Source organism: Vipera berus, assembly GCF_964194415.1.
Source record: "Vipera berus genome assembly, chromosome: 2".
Classification (NCBI taxonomy): Eukaryota; Metazoa; Chordata; class Lepidosauria; order Squamata; family Viperidae; genus Vipera; species Vipera berus.
The window spans coordinates 274,109,351-274,132,852 of record NC_138203.1 but is presented as its reverse complement, the minus strand read 5'-3'; the positions used below and the strand labels follow the sequence as shown (position 1 = coordinate 274,132,852).

Genomic DNA, 23,502 nt, shown 5'->3' with positions numbered 1-23,502 from the left:
TCCTGATTGTGGGAAAGGTTTCAGTCTGAATTCCAGCCTTGTGACACACCAGAGGACTCACACAGGAGAGAAACCGTTTGAATGTCCTGATTGTGGGAAAAGTTTCAGTCACAATTCCAACTTTGTGAAACACCATAGGATTCACACAGGAGAGAAACCGTTTGAATGTTCTGCTTGTGAGAAAAGTTTCAGTGACTATTCCAGCCTTGTGAAACACCAGAGGATTCACACAGGAGAGAAACCATTTGAATGTCCTTATTGTGGGAAAAGTTTCAGTCAGAATTCCAGCCTTGTGAAACACCAGAGGACTCACACAGGAGAGAAACCCTTTGAATGTCCTGATTGTGGGAAAGGTTTCAGTGAGAATTCCAGCCTTGCGAGACACCAGAGGACTCACACAGGAGAGAAACCCTTTGAATGTCCTGATTGTGGCAAAGGTTTCACTAGTAATTGCACCCTAGTGAAACACAAGAGGACTCATAAAGAAAAACCCTTTGAATGTCCTGATTGTGCAAAACGTTTCAGTTACAATTCCCTCCTGGTGATACACAGGAGGACTCACACAGGAGAGAAACCATTTGAATGTCCTGTTTGTGGGAAAGGTTTCAGTAAGAATTGCAACCTTGTGACACACCAGAGGACTCACACCGGAGAAAAACCCTTTGAATATCCTATCTGTGGTAAAAGATTCAGTCACAGGTCCATCCTTGTGACACATCAGAGTACTCACACCGGAGAGAAACCGTTAAAAAGCACATGGGAACATGGGAACGTGGTGGTACATCAGAGGATTCACAGCACGGAGAAATAAATATGACTGTACTGATTGTGTGAAAGTTTCATTAGAAATTCCGATGTCATGAGACACCATAGGACTCACACAGGAGAGAAACCCTTTGAATGTCTTGATTGTGGGAAAACTTTCACTCAGAATTCCAGCCTTGTGACACACCAGAGGACTCACGCAGGGGAGAAATCTTTCAAATGTCCAGTCTGTGGACGTTACTTCACTCATAAATCATCCCTTATTGCATATGAGGAAATCCACATGAGGCAAAAGTTGAAGAATTTAGAAAAGGCTTGAAATTCATTTGTGATGTCCCATTCAAACTGTAGTTGAGAAATTGAGTATTTGAATTGTGGTCTGAGTCTTTTTATTTATTTATTTATATGAGCCCCAAAGAATTGAAGCCTTTGAACTATGATGCTGGAGAAGACTGCGAGTCCCTTGGACTGCAAAGAGATCAAAGCGGCCAGTCCTAGAGATCAGCTCTGACTGCTCTTTAGAAGGCCAGATCCTGAAGTTGAAACTCTTAATACTTTGGCCACTTTATGAGAAGGAAGGACTTACTGGAGAAGAGCCTAATCCTGGGAAAGGTTGAGGGCAGCAGAAGAAGGGGACAACAGAGAATGAGGTGGCTGGATGGAGTCACTGAGGCAGTAGGCGTGATCCTAAATGGACTCCAGATAGTATAGGACAGGAAGGCCTGGAGGAACGTTGTCCATGGGGTCATGATGGGTCGGACACAACTTAGGAATTAACAACAACAACATGGACATTAGGTCAAGGGAAGTCACTCACAGTTGATTCAAACGGCGAGATGGGCAGTGATTAAGTTTAATAATGAATGAATTTAATAATGAAAAGATAAAAGTTGTTTTGGAACTGTTGGTGAGACCGTTAAAAGTCGTTGGCAATGTTTGAATTTGTTCTACCAGCAGCAAGATCTGACTGCTGGCCCAGTGATGGATTGTATTGCAAATCAGGGCTGTTTCCAGAGGAGGGGAGGACCTGGAGCTTATGGAGTGAAGGAACTGGATGAGGCTGTCGGCAGGCCCAGAGGAAGGTAGTGACTCTTTTGGAGGAGTTGGTGGCAGCAGCAGCGTGCTCCAGGGGCGAAAAGAAGCAAGGCCTCTTTAAGGAAAAGGTGGAAGAGTCAGGATCAGAAAAAGGAAAGAAGGCGAGGTTGTCAGAATACAAGCGAATTTGAGGGCTAATCCACATGGAGCCCCATTTCCATCTGTCCTGTGTGCCATCGTTCACTCCCTAGAGACTAAAATGGACAATGTGAAATTTGAGCGGGCCACGAACAAGAAGTATATATCGGAGGTGGTGACCCTTTGAGAGCTGTATGCAATGAAATTTCATTTTGATGTATGCCGATTGGTGTACATTCAAAGTGACAATAAAGTTATTATCTTTATAATGTAAAGCTCAATACCCAACTCTTGCTAAGTGATACATACAGTGGGTTTCTAACGTATATAATTGTTAACTTGTAATCTGTTTCTTGTGCAATCTGCATCTCTTAAGTAATCTGTTTTACTCATCCTCCCTTCCCTCATTTATAAATTTAAATTTTCAGTTTCAATAATACATCATTCCTGCCACTCTCTGCCTCTGATGACATTAGCTGCAGTTATGCTTCTGCCTCTTAATTTATTGTTGCATTGCTATCTGTCCTAGTCCCAAATTCTATGAAAATACAGCAATTTATTAGGCACAATTTAAAAATTAGAACGGCTAACTGAAGATTTTTTGATTGGCATCCTTCTCAGATTCAACGATTGTCTTCTCCATCACTGCCAGTCTGACAGAGGGAAATTAGGATATTTTATAACATAACTAAGCTATGGTTTCCCTCTAAAACAGCCATTTGTTTTGCCAGAAGGTTCTTGACACATCTGAGCATTGGGCCAAGAAAATGCAGCTCAGTGGTGAATAAAACAAGGTTCTAACCAAGTTTCTTTTAGCCCAATTTTTTTTTCACACAAGGCCACCACATATGGTAATACAGGCCAGGTGTTTGATCACATATCCAACATTTACTGGACATATTTTTAAACATTTTTGCTAATCTTGTTGTTGTTAGCTGCGAAGTCGTGTCCGACTCATCGCGACCCTATGGACAACGTTCCTCCAGGCCTTCCTGTCCTATACTATCTGGAGTCCATTTAGGATCACGCCTACTGCCTCAGTGACTCCATCCAGCCACCTCATTCTCTGTTGTCCCCTTCTTCTGCTGCCCTCAACCTTTCCCAGGATTAGGCTCTTCTCCAGTAAGTCCTTCCTTCTCATAAGGTGGCCAAAGTATTAACAGTTTCAACTTCAGGATCTGGCCTTCTAAAGAGCAGTCAGGGCTGATCTCTAGGACTGACCGCTTTGATCTCTTTGCAGTCCAAGGGACTCGCAGTCTTCTCCAGCATCAACTTCCCTGACACTTGATCAGTGGGTGACGGTGGGAAGAAATTTGGAGAAACAGGAAAGCTGCTTTGAAAAAGACTTCTGAGACTTATAAAAACCAGGCTGATAAAAAGAGGGCTCCCCAAAGAACATTCCAAGTTGGGAAAAAGGTTTATCTGTCAACCAAATGTTTATGCCTTAAAATTACCCTGTAAGAAATTAGGTCCAAAATTCTTGGGCCCTTTCCCCATTGTAAGGATCATCAACCCAGTCACAGTAGAATTGAAACTCCCTAGGATTTTAGGGAAAATTCACCCTGTTTTTCATTGCACCTTGTTGAAACCTTTTCAAGAATCCACTTTAAGACCTCCGTCTAAGAAGGCACCCGGACCCCTCGTAGTAGTGGGTCAAACCCACTATGAAGTAAAGCGTATTCTTGATTCTAGAATTTTTACAGTACCTAGTACAATGGAAGGGATACTCATTGTCTGAAGCCACTTGGCTGAAATCTAGTGAGGTGAAAGCCGACCGACTCATCAAGTTTTTATGAGAAACACCCCAACAAACTGAAAGATAGTCCCTAACATGGGCTTTTAATTATGCTAGAGTCTATCCTTTTTGTAAAGGGCCGGGCGGATGTCAATGCTGCTAACATTGGATGTTCTTGCTTGACAACTGGGAGATGTAGCCTTCCTTTAACTCCTATATTATTTTTAGAGCTAGAATTAGTGGACACTGGGGGGGGAGTAGAGAGAATGTATGTCAAGACTGTTTATAATAAGAGAAGATAAGAATTTGTCCAACAACCTAAGATACGCAGATGATACCACTCTAATGGCAGAAAGTGAAGAAGAACTAAAGAGCCTCTTGTTGCGGGTGAAGAAGGAGAGTGCAAAACTTGGGTTGAAACTTAACATTAAGAAAACCAAGATCATGGCATCTGGCCCTCTCAATTCCTGGCAAATAGATGGGGAAGAAATGGAGGTAGTGACAGATTTTGTTTTCCTGGGCTCCAAGATCACTGCAGATGGGGACTGTAGCCAAGAAATTAAAAGACGCTTGCTCCTGGGGAGGAAAGCCATGGCAAATCTAGACAGCACACTAAAAAGCAGAGACATCACCCTGTCAACAAAAGTGCGTATAGTCAAGGCTATGGTCTTCCCAGTTGCAATGTATGGCAGTGAAAGTTGGACCATAAGAAAGGCTGAGCGCCAAAGAATTGAGGCCTTTGAACTATGGTGCTGGAGAAGACTCCTGCGAGTCCCTTGGACCGCAAGGCGATCAAACCGGTCAGTCCTAGAGGAGATCAATCCTGAGTGCTCTTTAGAAGGCCAGATCCTGAAGCTAAAACTCAAATCCTTTGGCCACCTAATGAGAAGGAAGGACTCACTGGAGAAGAGCCTAATGCTGGGAAAGATTGAGGGCAATAGAAGAAGGGGACGACAGAGAATGAGGTGGCTGGATGGAGTCACTGAAGCAGTAGGCGTGAGCTTAAATGGACTCCAGAAGATGGTAGAAGACAGGAAGGCCTGGAGGAATGTTGTCCATAGGGTCGCGATGGGTCGGACACGACTTCGCAGCTAACAACAACAACAACAACAAGAATTTGTCAGGTTGTTAGGAGGGAAAGTTTGCATTTTAAACTAATTGGAGAATGTGATTTATGACGTTAAATTAAGGGAGGGAATTGTGTTTGATGTGTTCAGGGGAGGAGAATTCAGATCTTGGCTTCTAATATGTATGTGCTGAAGCTATGCCAGTATAATAAAAATTTATTTAAGGTAAACAATGCCTTGGAGTTCTTTGAAATACTGCATTTGTTGGAACCATGACATTAGGTTGCCTACCCCTGCTGCCAAGGCCATTTTCTTCAGTCTGTGCACTGGGAGCTTCTGGGCATAGGATAGTGCTGGGCTAGCAGCAGAGAGATAACAGTTTGTGTTCTTCACTTAGTCATGGAAAGTCACCAGTGATTATCCATACAGACCACTGTTGCATTTGCTAGCAAACCTCCGATATGCCCCTGCAGCCCAATAGTTAAGTAAAATATTGACAGCAAGCTGAATTAGTCCTGAATGGGCACAGTACAGGAAGAATCCGACAGGACCAGTGGGTCAAACTGTTTAGATCGTTGCCACGCTGACCTTGAAGGCAGGGATAAATGATGAACCCCAAATGGGATTATCAAAAATATTCCAACATCAAGATGTACTCTACAGTAAGGGTTGCCAACCCCCGGCCCATGGAGCAGTACCGGGCCGTGGCATGCCAGCAACCAGGCCGCATAAGCAAGCAAAGCCCCACCCACAGGATGCAGGCAGCACACAAAAACCACCACCCCCCTGGACTGTGAAAAAAACCTCCCTCCATGAAACTGGTCCCGGTGCCCCAAAAGTTGGGGACCTCTGCTCTACAGGATGCCTGCCTGGTTTTAATGTAATGGGCCAACGGTATATTAGCTGCGGTTCCAATTTAGGTCAGGGCTGTTCAGGAAGCTGCTAATGCTTTGCTGGAATCCAGTGTGCACAATGTTTGCATGCTTGATATATGTTGAATCTTCATGCTTCTCCCTGTTCTCTCTCTTCTTCCCCATTACTGCTAGGGAGTTGTTCTCGCTGAGAGGCTTGCAATGTCCCAAGGGGTATGCGTGTGTTTGTGTGTGAGAGAGAGAGTAGGAAAGAGAAAAAAAAAACACATTGTAAAGACAATGGATAGGATAGGATAGAATAAACAGTTTGAAAGTGACCGTGAAGGTTTTCTAGTAGAACCACCCCCTTTAGGCAGGAAACGCAATACCAATTTCCCCCCAATTTCTGGTGAATGCTGACAACCAACCTTGTTGCTATGCACGCTGCTTAGTTCTTTCCAGAGGAAAGATAATGCAAGAACTATTAAGAACTAAAATTTATATTTCCATCTACAAAGGGGACCATCACTGGAGGAAGTGGCTACACTCAGCACACTACTTTTGGGAAAGGAGCTCCTTTAATCCCATCCTTAATTCAAAGGGGTTGACTCTACAGGACTTTTCTCCATTTTAATCTTCACAACAACCCTGTGAGGAAAGCTGGGAGAATAACTCCAAATGGTTAAATTGTTTATGTTCACCTCTGGCTCTAAGGCGGGGGGGGGGGGCTGTCTTCAAACGTGGCCCTTTTATGACTCGTGGACTTCAACTCCCAGAACCCCTCAGCCAGGCATGCTGGCTCAGGAATCCTGGGAGTTGAAGTCCACGAGTCATAAAAAGAGCCAAGGTTGCCTAGCCCTGGAAGATGGTGCTCGGACGGTGCGTTTTTCCCCCCCTTCTCTTCGTCTGATTGGATAACAGCGACATTCAAACGCCCCATTGAAAGCGAGACAGGGTCAGCATTCTAGCGCTGGGGGGCGGGGAAGAGGAAAAGAAGCCCGTCCATTGGCCTCAGGTCCCGTCCTTCTCTTTTACGCACAGCGTCAATCAATCATTCTCCGAGACTAACTGCGAAATGGTTATAATATCCCTCCTCCCTTTCCTCCCCCCGCCCCGGATCCCGGTCCCGCCTGCTGATTGGATGATTTGGTCCGTACTGGCTCTCCAACTTCCCTGTGAAGATTCGAACGCCTGTTCAGAAGAGTTGGATTGGCTAGCCGTCTCAAACGAGGGGCGGGGCTCGAAGCGTGGCGCAAAATACGAATGCAGCGGAAGGGAAGGAGGAAGGGGCTCGTCCGTGGACCCGCCGCCGCTGCCCCCCCCTCTCCCCCCTCTCCAGGTGAGAATGCGATTTGGAATTTCGGAGCATTGTGATGTCACAGGCAGGAGTTCTTGCCACTGTGACGTCACGGAGTGGGGCTGAATTAGTTCGTCGGCGGTGACGTCACAGCTTCTAAAATACCACCCCTCCCCCAACGTTCTGCAAGGTGGGGAGCAGGGGTGTCAAACTGCCGGTTGCATCGTGCGGAGGTCCGGCAACGCAAAAACAAAAACAAAAAAACCGTCGCGACACGTCACGTGACGCGGCGAGTTTGACACCCGTGCTGTGGAGTGTTTGCGGGAATTGTAGCTGATCCCTAGCCGAAACCTGCAATCAGCCTCTTTGGTCAGCTGAACGTCTGAATTAGGATCGCTCCCGTAAAAAGTCCACTTTAGTGCTGACGCATACCAAAGCAGCCGTTGGCTGTGTCAGCATTTGCCTTTACATATGGACACATTAATTGCATTGATTAATTAATTGCACGTAACTGTTTCTTCTGGGATCTCTAAGAGGCAGTACATCGAACTCCTCTCATTGTATCTTCCCCCACCCCCGCAACTCAGATGCTGGTATGTGGTTTACTAAGTAGATCCAGCAGATTCGTAGGGTGATCATTAGCAGAAATATCCCCTTTACCTTTAAAAAAGAAAAGCCAAAAACGTCTTGAGGGAGTCTCAGCATGTTTGCAAGCACAGGTGCTAATGTTGGAATTGACCCATCCAAATTACTAGGGATAAATTCTGTGGGCTCCTTGCTGCTCTCTGAGCTTGCTTGTTTTCTTGCAGACATTTGAATAGAATGGAGTGGAATGGAATGGAATAGAATAGGATAGGATAGGATGGGATGGGATGGGATGGGATGGGATGGGATAGGATAATAGAATGGGATAGGATAGGATAGGATAGAATAATGGAATGGGATGGGATAGGATAGGATAGAGTAGAATAGAATAGAATAATGGGATGGGATAGGATAGAATAGAATAGAATAATGGAATGGGATAGGATAGGATAGAGTAGAATAGAATAGAATAATGGGATGGGATAGGATAGGATAGGATAGGATAGAATAGAATAATGGAATAGAATAGAATGGAAGAATGGGATAGGATAGGATAGGATAGGATAGGATAGGATAGAAGAATGGAATGGAATTTAGAAGGGACCTTGGAGGTCTTCTATTCCAGCCCCTTGCTCAAGCAAGAGAACCCATACCATCTCAGACAAGTGACTGTCCAGTCTCTTCTTAAAAAACCTCCAGTGATAGAGCACCCACGATTTCCGAAGGCAAGCTGTTCCACTGATTAATTGTCCTCATTGTTAGGAATTTTCTCCTTATTTCCAGGTTTCTTCTCTCTGATCAGTTTCCAACCATTGTTTCTTGTCCTGCCCTCTGGTGCTTTGGAGAATAACGTGACCCCTCTTCTTGGTGGCAGCCCCTCAAATACCGAAACACTGCTATCATGTCACCCCTATTTCTCCTTTTCTTTAATCTACTCTAGCCAAACCCAAGTCCTGTAGCCGTCCTTCATATGTTTTAGTTTCCAGGTCTTGGATATTGTTAGTTGCTCTTCTCTGACTTTTTTTCAAGGTCTCAATATCTTTTTTGTAGTACGGCGACCAAAATTGGTTGCAGTATTCCAGGTGTGGTCTCACTAGGGTTTTATACAGCGGTACTAATATTTTGCATGATCTTTGATTCTATGCCTCTCTTTATACAACCCAGGACTGTATTAACTTTTTTGGCTGCTGCTGCACACTGCTGGCTCATAGTCAAGTGATCATATACATAGAATGAAGGCTATTGCTAAGCACATTGGTTTGTGCTTAAATTGTAAGCCGCCCTGAGTCTTCGGAGAAGGGCGGGATATAAATGGGATTAAAATTAAAAAATTAAAAATTTAAAATCACCCACTAGGACTCCAAGGTCCCTTTCACAGTTACTGTTTTTGAGCCAGGTCTCACCTAATCTGTACTTAAAGCTTTTATTTTTCCTGCCTAAATGTAAAACTTTGTTTTTCTCCACATTAAAACTCATGGTAACATCATCAGTGCTGGTAAGGCATGTTGTGTGCTGTCACTTTATATTCTGGTGTCTTACCTATCTGTGTCGGTTAAATTCTGTGGTTACAGAATCATTGCCAGTGGCGTGGTTTTCTTGCTCATTTTGCTGTTGTTGTTGTTAGTTGCGAAATTGTGTCTGACCCAGCACGACCCCATGGACAATGTTCCTCCAGGCCTTCCTGTCCTCTACCATCTTCTGGAGTCCATTTAGGCTCACGCCTACTGCTTCAGTGACTCCATCCAGCCACTTCATTCTCTGTCGTCCCCTTCTTCTCTTGCCCTCAACCTTTCCCAGCATTAGGCTCTTCTCCAGTGAGTACTTCCGTCTCATTAGGTGGCCAAAGTATTTGAGTTTCAACTTCAAGATCTGGCCTTCTAAAGAACAATCAGGATTGATCTCCACTAGGACTGACCAGTTTGATCGCCTTGTAGTCCAAGGGACTCGCAGGAGTCTTCTCCAGCACCATAGTTCAAAGGCCTCAATTCTTTGGCGCTCGGCCTGTCTTATGGTCCAACTTTCACAGCCCTACATTGCAACTGGGAAGACCATAGTCTTGACTATACACACTTTTGTTGACAGGGTGATGTCTCTGCTTTTTAGTGTGCTGTCTAGATTTGCCATTGCTTTCCTCCCCAGGAGCAAGGGTCTTTTAATTTCTTGGCTGCAGTCCCCGTCTGCGGTGATCTTGGAGCCCAGGAAAATAAAATCTGTCACTACCTTCATTTCTTCCCCATCTATTTGCCAGGAATTGAGAGGGCCGGATGCCATGATCTTGGTTTTTTTAATGTTAAATTTCAAGCCAAATTTTGCACTCTCCTTCTTCACCTGCAACAAGAGGCTCTTTAGTTCCTCTTCACTTTCTGCCATTAGAGTGGTGTCATCTGCATATCTTAGGTTGTTGATATTTCTCCTGGCAATCTTGATTCCAACTTTTGATTCATCTAGCCCTGCCTTTCTCATGATGTGCTCTGCATATAAGTTAAATAGGCAGGGTGACAGTATACAGTATACAATTTTGAACCAATCGGTGGTTCTGTGTCCAGTTCTCACTGTTGCTTCTTGACCCGCATGTAGGTTTCTCAAGAGACAAATAAGATGGTCTGGTACTCCCATCTCTTTAAGAAGTTGCCACAGTTTGTTACAATCCAGACAATCAAACGCTTTAGCATAGTCAATGAAGCAGAAGTAAATGTTTTTCTGGAACTCCCTAGCTTTCTCCATGATCCAGCATATGTTAGCAATTTTATCTTTAGTTCCTCTGTCTCTTTGAAATCCTGCCTGTACTTCTGATAGTTCTCAATCCACATACTGCTATTTGTAGGATTTTAAGCATAACTTTACTAGCATGTGAAATGAGTGCAATGGTGCGATACTTTGAACATTCTTTGGCACTGCCTTTCTTTGGAGTTATAATGAAAACTGATCTTTTCCAATCCTGTGGCCCCTGTTGGGTTTTCCAAATTTGCTGGCAAATTGAGTGTAGCACTTTTACTGCATCATCTTTTAAGATTTTGAATAGCTCAGCTGGAATAATGTCACCTTCACTAGCTTTGTTGTTGCTCAGCTTTTCTAAGGCACGCTTCACCTCACATTCTAGGATGTCTGGCTCGACGTCAGTGACCACCTCATTGTGATTATCAGGGACATTAAGCTCATTCTTGTATAGTTCTTCTGTGTAATTTTGCCATCTCTTCTTAATCTCTTCTGCTTCTGTTATGTCCCTGCCATTTTGGTCCTTTATTATGCCCATTTTTGAATTAAACGTTCCCTTCATCTCTCCAATTTTCTTGAAAAGATCTCTGGTCCTCCCTATTCTATTGTTTTCTTCTATTTCTTTGCACTGTTCATTTAAGAAGGCATTCTTATCTCTTCTAGCTATTCTCTGGAATTCTGCATTCAATTCGGTGTATCTTTCTTTTTCTTAAAATCCCATTTCTTCCCTACGCTTTCTACCCCTCCCCACTGTTTGATTAGCGATAGAAGTTAGCAGGCATCTTAGTGATTCAACCTTGACAGTGAGTAGATCATAGATGGTTTGTCTGGCCAGGTCAGTGTTGACAGAGGTGAATAATGCCGTGACGTAAAACGAGACCATTATTTCTCCTTCGTTTATTTTGACATTTTTAATTAATTGGAGGAATTGCTCAGGTGAGTTTATACAGTAAGCCGAATTGTTGGCAAGGTAGTCTTTTTCTTAAAGTTTTCGCCACTTTGTAGGCTGGTGCTACAGGTAGTGCCACCATGGGGCAGAGAGGAATTTCATTCACTCTATGTACGTCTCCCTGGCGCTTCCTGTCCCAGCTCCTTAATTGCTCTGACAGACTTCGTGAGTTTATCAAAGTAGAACTTGTTTTTAAAATCAGTCTTAATATATCAGGAATATATACCCAACACGTCCAAGGGATCATTTTCATTTGGATTAATGTTGTTCCATGCAGCTAGGTAGAAATGGCGTTTAACAACTGCCTTGGTTAGAAGCAGAAATTCTGGCCCCAGTTGAGATTGTAGGCCGAGGACTGCCTGTAATAACAATTTTGAGTATGTTCTTATTCTGCTGAAGGGATTTTATTATGCTTAAGGTTGATGTTAGTAATATTGATATTAGTAGTGATACTTTGTAATCATCTTTGTTTATGTGCAAGCAGCTTTGTAGGTGCTTTATATTGGGATAATTAGTTATATAAAAGCAAATGAGCGCCTGTTACTCGTCCCAGCTTCTGCCAACCTAGCAGTTCGAAAGCACGTAAAAATGCAAGTAGAAAAATAGGGACCACTACGGTGGGAAGGTAACAGCGTTCCGTGCGCCTTTGGCATCTAGTCATGGCGGCCACATGACCACGGAGACGTCCTCGGACAAGCGCTGGCTCTTTGGCTTTGAAACGGAGATGAGCACCGGCCCCTAGAATTGGAAACGACTAGCACGCATGTGCGGGGGAACCTTTACCTTTACCTTTAGGTACAGGGGATTGCTTATATGAAAAGAGCATGGGGAGGGGAGGGGGAAAAGGAGTTATGGTGGAGCCTGGGTTGTTGTATATGAGTTATCAACTAGGAATTATTTTTCTGTATCTTTTGGTTCCTAGTACCAAGACCCGATCTCTTTGTTCTGAAGGGGTATCAAAGGTGGAAGACATCTTTCCTGGTTGTTGCCTTCATCTCTCTACCAGCCACGAAGAGAGATGTGGCCACCCAACTCTATTTTGATCAAAATAAAAGTTGTTTGCTTGCTGAAACCTCGGCTCAGGAGTTTCTTTTGTCTCTTAAATTCCTGAGTAATGCTGGGGAAATTGTGAGGCTAAGTGTAAAACCTTACTGCCTTGCTTTTTTGCACCCAAATTAGGTCACTTAGGGCTACCCGAATCTGAAGGATCATTAGAAAATATCTGCCACTGTCTAATAGTCCTTTGAGTTTCTCTTGTTTAATCTGCTAGTCCTAAATTTGTAGGGACTTGATGTGGTAGAATATTAGAGTAGTTTGAAAAAGGGAATTTAAATGGATTATCAATTGTTATGAGGTAGCCTAGAATTCCAACAGCCAATATAAACATACAGGCAGTCCTTGACTTTTGTTTAGTGACCATTCAAAGTTACAATAGCACTTTAAAAAATGACTTAGGGCCATTTTTTCACACGACCCTTGCAATATCCCTGTGGTCAGGTGATCAAAATTCAGACGCTTGGCGATTGGTTTCTATTTATGACGGTTGCAATATCCCAGGATCAGGTGATCATTTTTTGTGACCTTCTGACAAAGTCAGTGGGAAAGCCAGATTCCCTTTGCAATTGTTTTGCTAACTTAGCAACTGCAGTGATTTGTTTTAGCAACGGTGGCAAGAAAGGTCGTAAAACGGGTCCCAGCTCACTTAACAACTGTCTCGCTTAGTAATGGAAATTTTGGGCCCAGTGGCAGTCCTACGTCAAGGACTATCTGTACTCCTGAATCTCAATTCACTGAGCGGGTATTGTCAGAGGCAATATTTGTTATTTTCTTTGCTAGGCACTATGCGGCGTTCTTCGCCGGCTGGCACCAGTTCCAGGAGAACCCCTTCGACTCCTCCCCGTCGTGGTCAATCTGGAGGATCTCCACGCAGGAGCCAAGCCTCTCCCCATCGCTCTGGACTGAGGCGCCCCCCACAAGAAGCACCAGGTAAGAAATATGGATCTTTGACCGGAGCAAAAAATCTAGTGAAAAGAAGGACTAAGGGTGGCAGGATAGCAGTCTTCCAATATTTGAGGGGCTGACACAAAGAAAACGGGGTTAACCTATTTACCAAAGCACCGGAAGGCAAGACAAGAAACAATGGATGGAAACTAAGCAAGGAGAGAAGAAACCTAGAATGAAATGTCTATGGAGATTCTCAGACATCCAGTTCATAGTTATCCCAAAGGTCCTTTTTTCATGAGGCAACCGGACTTCCCTGTTTTTCTTTGAAGACGTTTCGCTTCTCAAGAAGCTGAAGAAGCTTCTTGGATGAGAAGCAAAACGTCTTCAAAGAAAAACAAGGCGGTCCAGTTGCCTCATGAAAAAGCACCTTTGGGATAACCTAGAACAGTGATGACGAACCTTTTAGAGACCGAGTGCTCCAAAACCGGCCCCATCCCTACCTTGTGACCCCGCCCCGCTCCACCCCCTGCTCTGCCCACCCGCAGTGCCACCCACCACCTCCACAGCTCACCGATTGCCCAGGTGGCCCAGCTACACTCTCTGCCTGCGCCCCGCAGCAATAACTGCGTGTGACGGGTTGCGAGGGCGGAGTCTTGTCCCCGCTTCCTGGATGCCATGTCCTTAGCTGCGCTGCTCTGGGTGGGCCACGCTCGGAGTGACTCTCCTCCGGGAGGGCTGCTGATGAGGGGGCCGCAGGTAGATCCGGGGCTGAGGCGATGGCGCACGTGCCCACAGAGAGGGCTCTGAGTGCTGCCTCTGGCATGCGTGCCACAGGTTCGCCACCACTGACCTAGAATTGAGGAGAAATTTCCTGACAGAACAATTAATCAGTGAAACGACTTGCCTCCAGAAGTTGTGGGTGCTCCAACTCTGGAGGTTTTTAAGAAGAAACTGGACAACCATTTGTCTGAAATGGTATAAGGTCCCCTGCTTCAGCAAGGGTTTGGGTAGAAGACCTACAACAGGGGTGTCAAACTCAATTTCATTGAGGGCCGCATCAGCATTGTGGTTGCCCTCAGGGGGCCGGGTGGGTGTGGCCAGGGTGGGTGTGGCCTACTGGGTGGGTGTGGCTAGAGTGCGTATGGCCTACTGGGTGGGCGTGGCCAGCTCTACATCGTTCGCATCAAGGGTGCCTATGGGGGCCTGGGCAGGAGTGGGACAGATCTGGGGGTCTCTGGCAGGAGGGTCTCTGGGCCAGGGCCAAGGCAGTGGGGGCCGTTCCCTCACTGTTTCCAGGATGGCTTCGCGGGCCGCATGAAACCACTTTGCGGGCCGGATCCGGCCCCCGGGCCTTGTGTTTGACATGTCTGACCTACAAGGTCCCTTCCAACTCTGTTATCCTGAAATTGAGAGAAAGAGATTTTTTTCCCCCAGTGTAGCTAGTCTGAGGAAATTACCCCCTACAAAGCTTTGGAGAAACTTGACTGTTCTTGCAAGAAGCCCTCAGTTTATGAACTGTGATACACAGGTAATCCTCGATTTATGATCCCAACTGAGGCAAAAATTTCTGTCATTATGTAAGATTAAATGGGGAATTTTGCCCTTTTTTATGACCTTCTTTGCCAAAGCTGTTAAGTGCATACAAGGCTCCTATTACTATTGGTACTACTCTTGCTTGCCTTTGCCACACTCTTTCTATTTCTATTTGTAGGTCTTTGTATTTTGTTATCTTCTCCAGTTCTTTCTCCTCTATTCGGGTGTCTCAAGGCACTGCCACGTCCAATTGTGTAATAATAATAATAATAATAATAATAATAATAATAATAATAATAATAATAATAATAATAATAATAATAATAATAATAATAATAATAATAATAACTGCACTACTCGGAACATCTTACATTTTAAGGAGATACCTGGTTGATACCTAGGATGCTGTCAGCAACCCGTGTCAACCACTAGTGCCAGTCAATTTGAGTGTTCAGTTGACTGAATTTCATGTTTAATGAATAAAAGTTATAATAATAATAAAGTTGGAAGGGACCTTGGAGGTCATCTAGTCTAACCCTCTACTCAGGCAGGAAACCCTATACCATTTTGGACAAATGGCTGTCCAGTCTCTTCTTAAATACTTCCAGTATTGGAGCATTCACAGCTTCTGGAGGCAGGTTGTTCCACTGGTTAATTGTTCTAACTGTCAGGAAGTTTCTCCTCAGTTCTAGGTTGCTTCTCTCCTTGATTAGTTTCCATCCGTTGCTTCTTGTCCTGCCTTCAGGTGCTTTGGAGAATAGCTTGACTCCCTCTTCTTTCTGGCAACCCCTGAGATATCAGAAGACTGCTATCATGTCACCCTTAATCCTTCTCTTTATTAAACTAGACATACCCAATTCCAGCAGCCCTTCCTTATATGTTTTAGCCTCCAGACCTCTAATCATCTTTGTTACTCTTCTCTGTACTCTTTCCAGAGTCTCAACATCTTTTTTGCATTGTGGTGACCAAAGCTGGATGCAGTATTCCAAGTGTGGCCTTACCAAGGCATTGTAAAGTGGTATTCCTACTTCATGTGATCTTGATTCTATCCCTCTGTTAATGCAGCCTAGCACTGTGTTGGCTTTTTTGGCAGATGCAGCACACTGCTGGCTCATATTTAAGTGATTGTCCACTAGGACTCCGAGATCCCACTCACAGTTACTACTATTGAGCAAGGTATCCCCTATACTATATCTGGCATTCAGAGACCAGTCAACGCAGGTTGTCCCAAATATGACTGTCTGCCTATGCAGAGTTTATTGTATTTATACAGTTTTAACAAGCAGGAATTTTCACACAGCAAAAGCATTGTTTATTGGAATTCTCCATAGTCAGTCCTAATCTCACTCTTTTCTTTTTTATTTGGAATGAGCTCATAGACATGGGAATAATAAGATACTGAGGCAGGCAGTTTGCTGCGTACATCCCTTCATATCCTTGGCGTCCATCTCTACATCGAGCTCTTGTTTATTTTATTTGCCAAGGACTTATAAAAAGGGTTAATGGAGGGGTCCTAATCAGGAGAAGAATATCCTTGCAATTTCTTATACAAAGCATATCCATAGGCTCTCCCACCAAGATCCTAAAGGATCAATTTTCAAATCAGAGGCCAAATTGTGTAAAATATTGAGCTGGTGTTGGATGGTTCGTGATTCATCTGAAAAATTGAAACAACACATTCCTTCAAAACTTTCACAACCCAAATGCTGACGCAGAAGCAAATAATCAATAACAGCACAATTTTGTAAAATACCTTTACGCAAAGCTTGCAGCTCGTGGTTAATAGCTGAAATAGCTATAGAAGTAACATTAATTGTTTTTGCCAAATTACACACAATAGCGTTAATATTAAGATGAGCATGAGCAGCAAGCGCTGGCACACCCACTATAGATATAGCCAAAGCTACATATTCTGCTTTATTAAGTAAAGCTGTTTCAGAGTCACAGGTGCTATCTAACGTAACTCCTTGTCGAAAACGATTTGAGTGAATTTGCTGTTGGGAAAACAAAACAGGAATCAACCAGCTGAGACAACACTGTGCTTCACTAATATTAGCAGGAATGTCATTAAAAGTTTCTTGACCACATGTAAAAAACCATCCTTGCGGAAGCCAGATTTGGGGACTGGTGCCACGACATCCTTAGCTGGGTGGATGCAACCTGCTGGAATCCACAAGGGTCCTGTAGGAGCAAGCACAGCAGGGTATCCTCCTCCCCAAGTAATCAGAGGGACCGGCCCTAACCATGTTTTTTTTCTGGTAACGCCCGATAATATACTAGAGGGGGAGGCAAGCTTGTTTTCTGTTGAAAATGTCTCTGATAAGCAGTCGGATTTTGAATAGAGACATTCAACTGATTTAAGGTAAATAAAACTTTTTTTAACCTGTTGCGTTACCCACGACAAATTGGGTACCCGAGATCCCTCCTTTTTCACGGTGGCTTGACCTGTGGAATTGTAGGGTAACCCATGAGTAAGAACAATATTCCAGGTTGTACAAAATTACAAAAAGGTCGATGAAGAATAGGCCGGGTTGTTATCAGTTTTTAAAGAGGAGGGTTTGCCCAAGGCAGTAATGGCTGAAAAAAGAGAATTTTTTTAATTTTTTTTTTATTAATTCCATTTATATCCCGCCCTTCTCCGAAGACTCAGGGCAGCTTTACAAACTTAGCAGTAGCCTTCATTCTATGTATATGCCTGCTTATTAGGGCTTTCACACACACCCCAAGCGGCATTATTACAAAGTCAGCTTAATTGCCCCCAACAATCTGGCTCCTCATTTTACCTACCTCGGAAGGATGGAAGGCTGAGTCAACCTTGAGCCTGGTGGGACTCAAACCTGCACTAATTGCAGGCAGCTGGTGTTACTTAAGGAGGCATTAGCCCACTGCTCCACCATGATTAGCGTTTCCCCTCGTTGAGGTGTAGCCCAAAGTGCTCCTGAATAGGTATCAATAGATAAGTGAATATACTTCCAGGGAGCCAAGGATGGAACATGAGTGACATCCATTTGCCATAGTTGATTAAAGGCAAAACCACAGGGCTTAACTCCCGTGTCCCCTGAGGGGGATGCCCCAGAACATTGGGGACAGGATGAAACAATTTGCTTGGCTTAATCAAGTGGAATATGGCAAGCTTGTGCCAGCGCCCTGGCATTTTGATGGAAAAAAGAGTGACTGAAGAAGGGATCTGAAAACAAAGTGGGAAAAATATGAACAGCAGTATCAGCACTACTGTTGCCTTCAGAAAGAGGTCCAGGTAGAGACGAATGACTGCGTATGTGAGAAACAAAATATAAATGCTTTCTGTCTTGTAGTAGTTGCTGTAAAGTTAAAAACAGAGCCATGAGATTGGAGTCAATCCTGGGTGTAATGTAAGGACCTGGAAGATTAAAGATACCGTATATACTTGAGTATAAGCCGACTCGAGTATAAGCCGAGACCCCCAATTTCACCCCCAAAAACTGGGAAAAGTTGTTGACTCGAGTATAAGCCGATCCGCCGTTCTGCAAGCCTCCGCCACCGGCGGAGGCTGGATCCGCGCTCTGCAAGCCTCTGCCGCCAGCAGAGGCTCGATCCGCCATTTTGCAAGCCTGAATACACAGGAATACCCTGTGTGGCCGCGGCTCTCGGGGAAGCCCTGGCTGTCCGCTTCCTCGCTCCACGCTGCCATTCGGGGCCCGCGCGTTCCCCGGGCAAATCGCGGCGCCCAGCAGGCGAGGAAACACGCCCGCTCCAGTCGCCCCCCCTTCCCTCAGGAGACGCGAAGCAAGTGACCGCCCGGAGCTTACCGAGGACTTGCGCGCGGCCGAGGCTTCGGTGCTTCCAGGATCGCGCGCACCTCTCCCAAGCCGCCGCCGTCCGGAGACCTGCCGAAGTTTGGGGAGGTTTGGGGAGGTGCGCGCGCACCTCCCCAAACCTCCCCAAACGTCGGCAGGTCTCCGTTCCTCCGCGCAGACCTGCCGACGTTTGGGGAGGTTTGGGGAGGCGCCCAAACCTCCCCAAACGTCGGCAGGTCTGCCCGGAGGAACGGAGACCTGGGGAGGTTTGGGGAGGTGCCCAAACCTCCCCAAACGTCGGCAGGAGGAACGGAGACCTGCCGACGTTTGGGGAGGTTTGGGGAGGCGCCCAAACCTCCCCAAACGTCGGCAGGTCTGCGCGGAGGAACGGAGACCTGGGGAGGTGCCCAAACCTCCCCAAACGTCGGCAGGAGGAACGGAGACCTGCCGACGTTTGGGGAGGTTTGGGGAGGCACCCAAACCTCCCCAAACGTCGGCAGGTCTGCGCGGAGGAACGGAGACCTGGGGAGGTTTGGGGAGGCGCCCAAACCTCCCCAAACGTCGGCAGGTCTCCGTTCCTCCGCGCCCTGCCTGCCTGCTTCTTTCCGCTGCGGAAAGAAGCAGGCAGGCAGGGCGCGGAGGAACGGAGACCTGCCGATGTTTGGGGAGGTTTGGGGAGGTGCGCGCGCACCTCCCCAAACCTCCCCAAACTTCGGCAGGTCTCGGACGGCGGTGGCTTGGGAGAGGTGCGCGCGATCCCGGAAGCACCAAAGCCTCGGCCGCGCACAAGTCCTCGGTAAGTTTTTTTGTTGACTGGAGTATAAGCCGGTGGAATTTTTCAGCCCAAAAAGTGGGCTGAAAAATTCGGCTTATACTCAAGTATATACGGTAAGTTGACACACATAATAAGAATCAGAGATTAAATTAAAAGGCTGTTGAGTAAAAGTATAAAAAGCTAAAATTGCAGCAGACAATTCTGAGCGTTGCGGAGACGACTGTATTGCAGTGTAGGACACTTTCCATGGATCATCATGAGAATCCTTGTAAGCAATTGCTCCTCTCATTCTCCCTCCATCTGAAACAGTCGGAGCTTGCAAAAGCAAAGAAGACGAAAGCAATGGGCGGATAGGAAAGGAAGAAGTCATTAAACACACAAGCCGAGGATGTTTAGGCAAATGATATGCAATACAGCCCACATAGTCAGTTAAAGCACTCTGAAAATAAAATTGAAAATCAGATGCCAATCAGATGTAAACAAACCTCTGTTAAGTAGGTTAAAACTTACAAATCTAAACAAAACAATGCAGAGTAATTTCTTTTAAAACTCAAAAGATTTCAAAAAGAATTGTCCAACAAGTACGGTCTCCTCCTTCCAGGAAAAAAAAACCTGCAAGCTGAAATTGCAAGAGTGGGTATTAAATTTCACATCCACCTTCCCCTCCCTTTTCTCAGACCAGAATTCTAAGCAGAGAGGGGGAAAAAAACAAAACGACCAGCCCCCACTTCTTTTGCCTCTCTCTCTCCTAAAGTAACACAGGGGGGGGGGGTTAGAAAGAGACTGGAGACTGTTCCTTTCACAGCCTGGGACGGAGGGGGGTGGTGGTAGGGTTTTGAGGTTAACACACACACATTTACACATCAGCAAATTAACTCATTCAGGTCCATTCCAACTGCCAGCATAATCAATTTCACATAGAAAAATTTCATTTCATGCTTTCTCCAGGCAAACCAATCACTATTATTATAATTTCAGACAGCTGTTTACAAGCCAATGAGCTCCTTGTTCCAAATCTTTTTTTTTATTATTTTTAAATAAGGCCTTTTTGTTTATTGTTGTCAGAGGGGATTTATACCCTCTTCCAAGTCTTGGAATAACACAGAACAACATAGACAGACGTATATACACAGGTACTAGTAAAACTTTCATTTAGACATATGGCTTGTCTCACAAGAAGCAAGGAAATCAGGAGTTGATTCCAACCAAAGACGGTTTTATAGGGCCCTTTAACCATCTCCCATTTTTCTCACCATTCCAAGTCCAAGCTTAATGTTCCAAATGTACAGATGTATATATATAACAAAACAAAACACACATCGATTTGGAGTTTGAAGCCAAAGCAAGCTTCCCCTTTTTTAATTAAAAGAAGAGGAACTTTTATAGTTACTTACAATTTATTCCACCAACTTCAAAAGACAGTGGGGAAAGACTAAAAGGAAAATTGAACCTGGGATCTTTTGTAGGTGTGAAATGGGAGGTGTCCTCAACTCTGACAAAAGAATCAAATAATCCAAAGAGCCAGATTAAAAAAAAGACAGAAAAAAACCCTTGCTTTTGGTTTCAACCTCTGATAGAAAGGGCTGCGAGATACTGCAGACATCCCCCCACTTTGGATTTCGACATTCCCTTTTAAAATGACCGGGTTTTCCACAGTTATAACACTTTCCTTGAGGCTTGCTGCCTTGTGATAAAGCGGCTGCCAATAAATTGGTTTGATAAAAGGCTGTTCCTATATCCTGTAATCTGTTAACAAAATCAGGATACGGCTCAGTAGCCTTCTGCCTGATTTTAGAGAAGGCTTGATGAGGTTTGCCAAAAACAGGTACTTTTCCAAATGCTTGGTAAGAAACTTGTAAAGTAGCAGCTGGTAAAACAACTTCAGCATCAACTGGAACAAAGGGACCAGACTCATCAGCAATTTCTTCTACATTCCCCCCCCACTTTTGCTAATTGTTCCTCTAAAATTTGTCTCTTGGGGGTATACAATGGCTGTGAAGAAGCAGAAGAATTAACCTCTTCATGAGGAGCTGAAGGTCCAATTAAAGATAACTTTGGAGGAAAAAATTTTATTTGATCATAATTAGGTGGTCAATTGTTTTGTGGTCAATTGTTGTCCTGCCAAAGCATCAGAGCCAATTTTTTCCACTGCTTGATGGCATTGAAACCATAGATGTAATATCTGAACTGGAGCCCGGGGTTCTAGATGTAAAGTATGCCCTATTTTTACCCAGTCCTGTAAACGGAGCGTCCCGCGCTCCGGATACCAAGGACAGTGTTTCCCTATCTCTCCTACGAGCTTCTTTATCTCTGCCACAGGTGCTTCAAGCCCTGACTTTTGTAGCAGGAAGGTTAGTTCCTCTACATGCTGTTGCTGCTGATGAGATAGATTGCAACCCATACTTAACTCTGAGGGGTCCCGTAGGACGAAGGTGCACCTTGGGGTCTATTCCAGACGGAGGTAAATATGTTGAAAGTTGCTCCCCCGGAGGGAGGGCTCCCTGTTTCAAATCTCTTTTTGTTGGTTTGTTTGTATTTAAAGATTTATTGTCCCTGTTCCGGCGCCATATGTGGCACTCGGAGACCAGTCATAGCAGGGTGTCCCAAAATGTCTGTCTGCCTACGCAGAGTTTATTGTATTTATACAGTTTTAACAAGCAGGAATTTTCACACAGCAAAAGCATTGTTTATTGGAATACTCCCTAGTCAATCCTAAAGAACATCCGAATCTCCCAAGCCAGGGCAGAGTCTCTCATATCTATCTGGTTCCTGGCAGTCCTTGGCAAGGCTAATTGGAATGAGCTCATAGACATGGGAATAACAAGATACTGGGGCAGGCAGTGTTCTGCGCAGGTCCCTTCATATCCTTGACCTCCATCTCTACACTATACCTGTGCATTTTGATTTTTCTTGACAAGAAAGGTCGTAAAATGGGGCAAAACCCACTTAACCAATGTCTCCCTCATCAACAGAAATTTTGGGCTGAATTGTGGTTGTAAGTTGAGGACTACCTGTAATCAACATTGAGAGCCAGTTTGGTCTAGTCTAGTGCAGGGGTAGGCAACCTTGGCTCTTTTATGACTCGTGGACTTCAACTCCCAGAATTCCTGAGCCAACTATGCTGACTGGGGAATTCTGGGAGTTGAAGTCCACACATTTTAAAGTCGCCAAAGTTGGGAACTACTGGGCTGAAATCTCTTTTCCTGTTTGGGTTCATCCTTCCTTTGTTAACCTACCTTTACCTCCTATCCAGCAGGGCATCGGAGAAGGCGGAGATACCGGCCCGGCTTCCGAGCTTTGCAGGAGATCAGAAAGTATCAAAAAAGTACTAATCTACTTATTGCCAAGCTACCCTTTTCTCGTGTGGTAAGTTGATTACACACCCTGGGTTTTCCTTCCACATGTGAGGTCCTTCGATCCCGCAGGGTCCAAAATGAGACTTTTATTTATCTAAAACGTTTCATGCACTGGTGATGTTACCTAGTTTGGGTAATGAAACGCCTGCAAGAAAACCGCCAAGCTCAGTGAGCACCAAGGGCCCCCCATAAGGTGGTTATGCATTTTGTGGTTCTCTGTAAGATACCCAAATGCTCCCTTAACCTCTCCTCCTTCCCCCGCTGCCCCCCGTAAAAATTCAAAATGATCCAGAGCCCACTTATTTTTCCATTGGTACAGATTGTCAGATTTGCTGTTTGTTGATCAAAGGCACACTGTGGATGTCCCAGGGTGCTCCATTTAGCAGCATGCTTGGGGGGGGGGCGTGTGGTGCAGTGGAAAGGGGGGGTGTCCACTTCTGTCACAATGGAAACAAGTGTGTGCTTGTGGATGTCGCTTGTTTGTGCCTTCTCTCTTTCCATGGTTTCTCTCTGTGACTTCTTCAGTCTGTCTGTTGAAGCATTCTTGGGCTCATAATATTTAGTTTCTTATATATAGACACACACACACACACACACACACACACATTCGAGAGATGAGAGCTATGGGATTCGAGAGATGAGAGCTATCATCTGCGAACTTAATGATCGCAGTGGATGGGTCGGAGGATACACAATTGTATGTGTACAGTGAGTACAGGTAGGGGCTAAGCACGCAGCCCTGAGGCGAGCCCGTGCAAAGCTTCAGAGGGGTGGATAAAACAGACCCGACCCTCACTGTTTGTAGCCGGTCTCAGAAAATCTTTAATCCAGTCACAGATGGAGGGGGGGGAATTCAAGTCAGTCAGCTTTTCAATAAGGATGCTTGGCAGAATAGTGTTGAAAGCCGAGCTACGGTCTATGAAAAGCATCCTGACATAACTTCCAGGTTTCTCCAGATGGCTTGCTACAGAGTGTAGAGCA

General features: G+C 44.9%; 1 protein-coding gene across 1 annotated transcript in view; it reads left to right on the top strand.

Annotated features, from left to right (window-relative positions):
* Positions 1-23,502, top strand: part of LOC308662047 (histone H3-like centromeric protein A) — a 61,400-nt gene that overhangs the window by 32,065 nt on the left and 5,833 nt on the right. Inside the window, exons 2-3 of the mRNA XM_081317464.1 lie at positions 12,974-13,123; positions 22,419-22,531. Of these exons, the coding sequence (XP_081173590.1) occupies positions 12,979-13,123; positions 22,419-22,531 (258 nt within the window). The 5' untranslated portion in view covers positions 12,974-12,978. The remainder of the gene's footprint in view (positions 1-12,973; positions 13,124-22,418; positions 22,532-23,502) is intronic.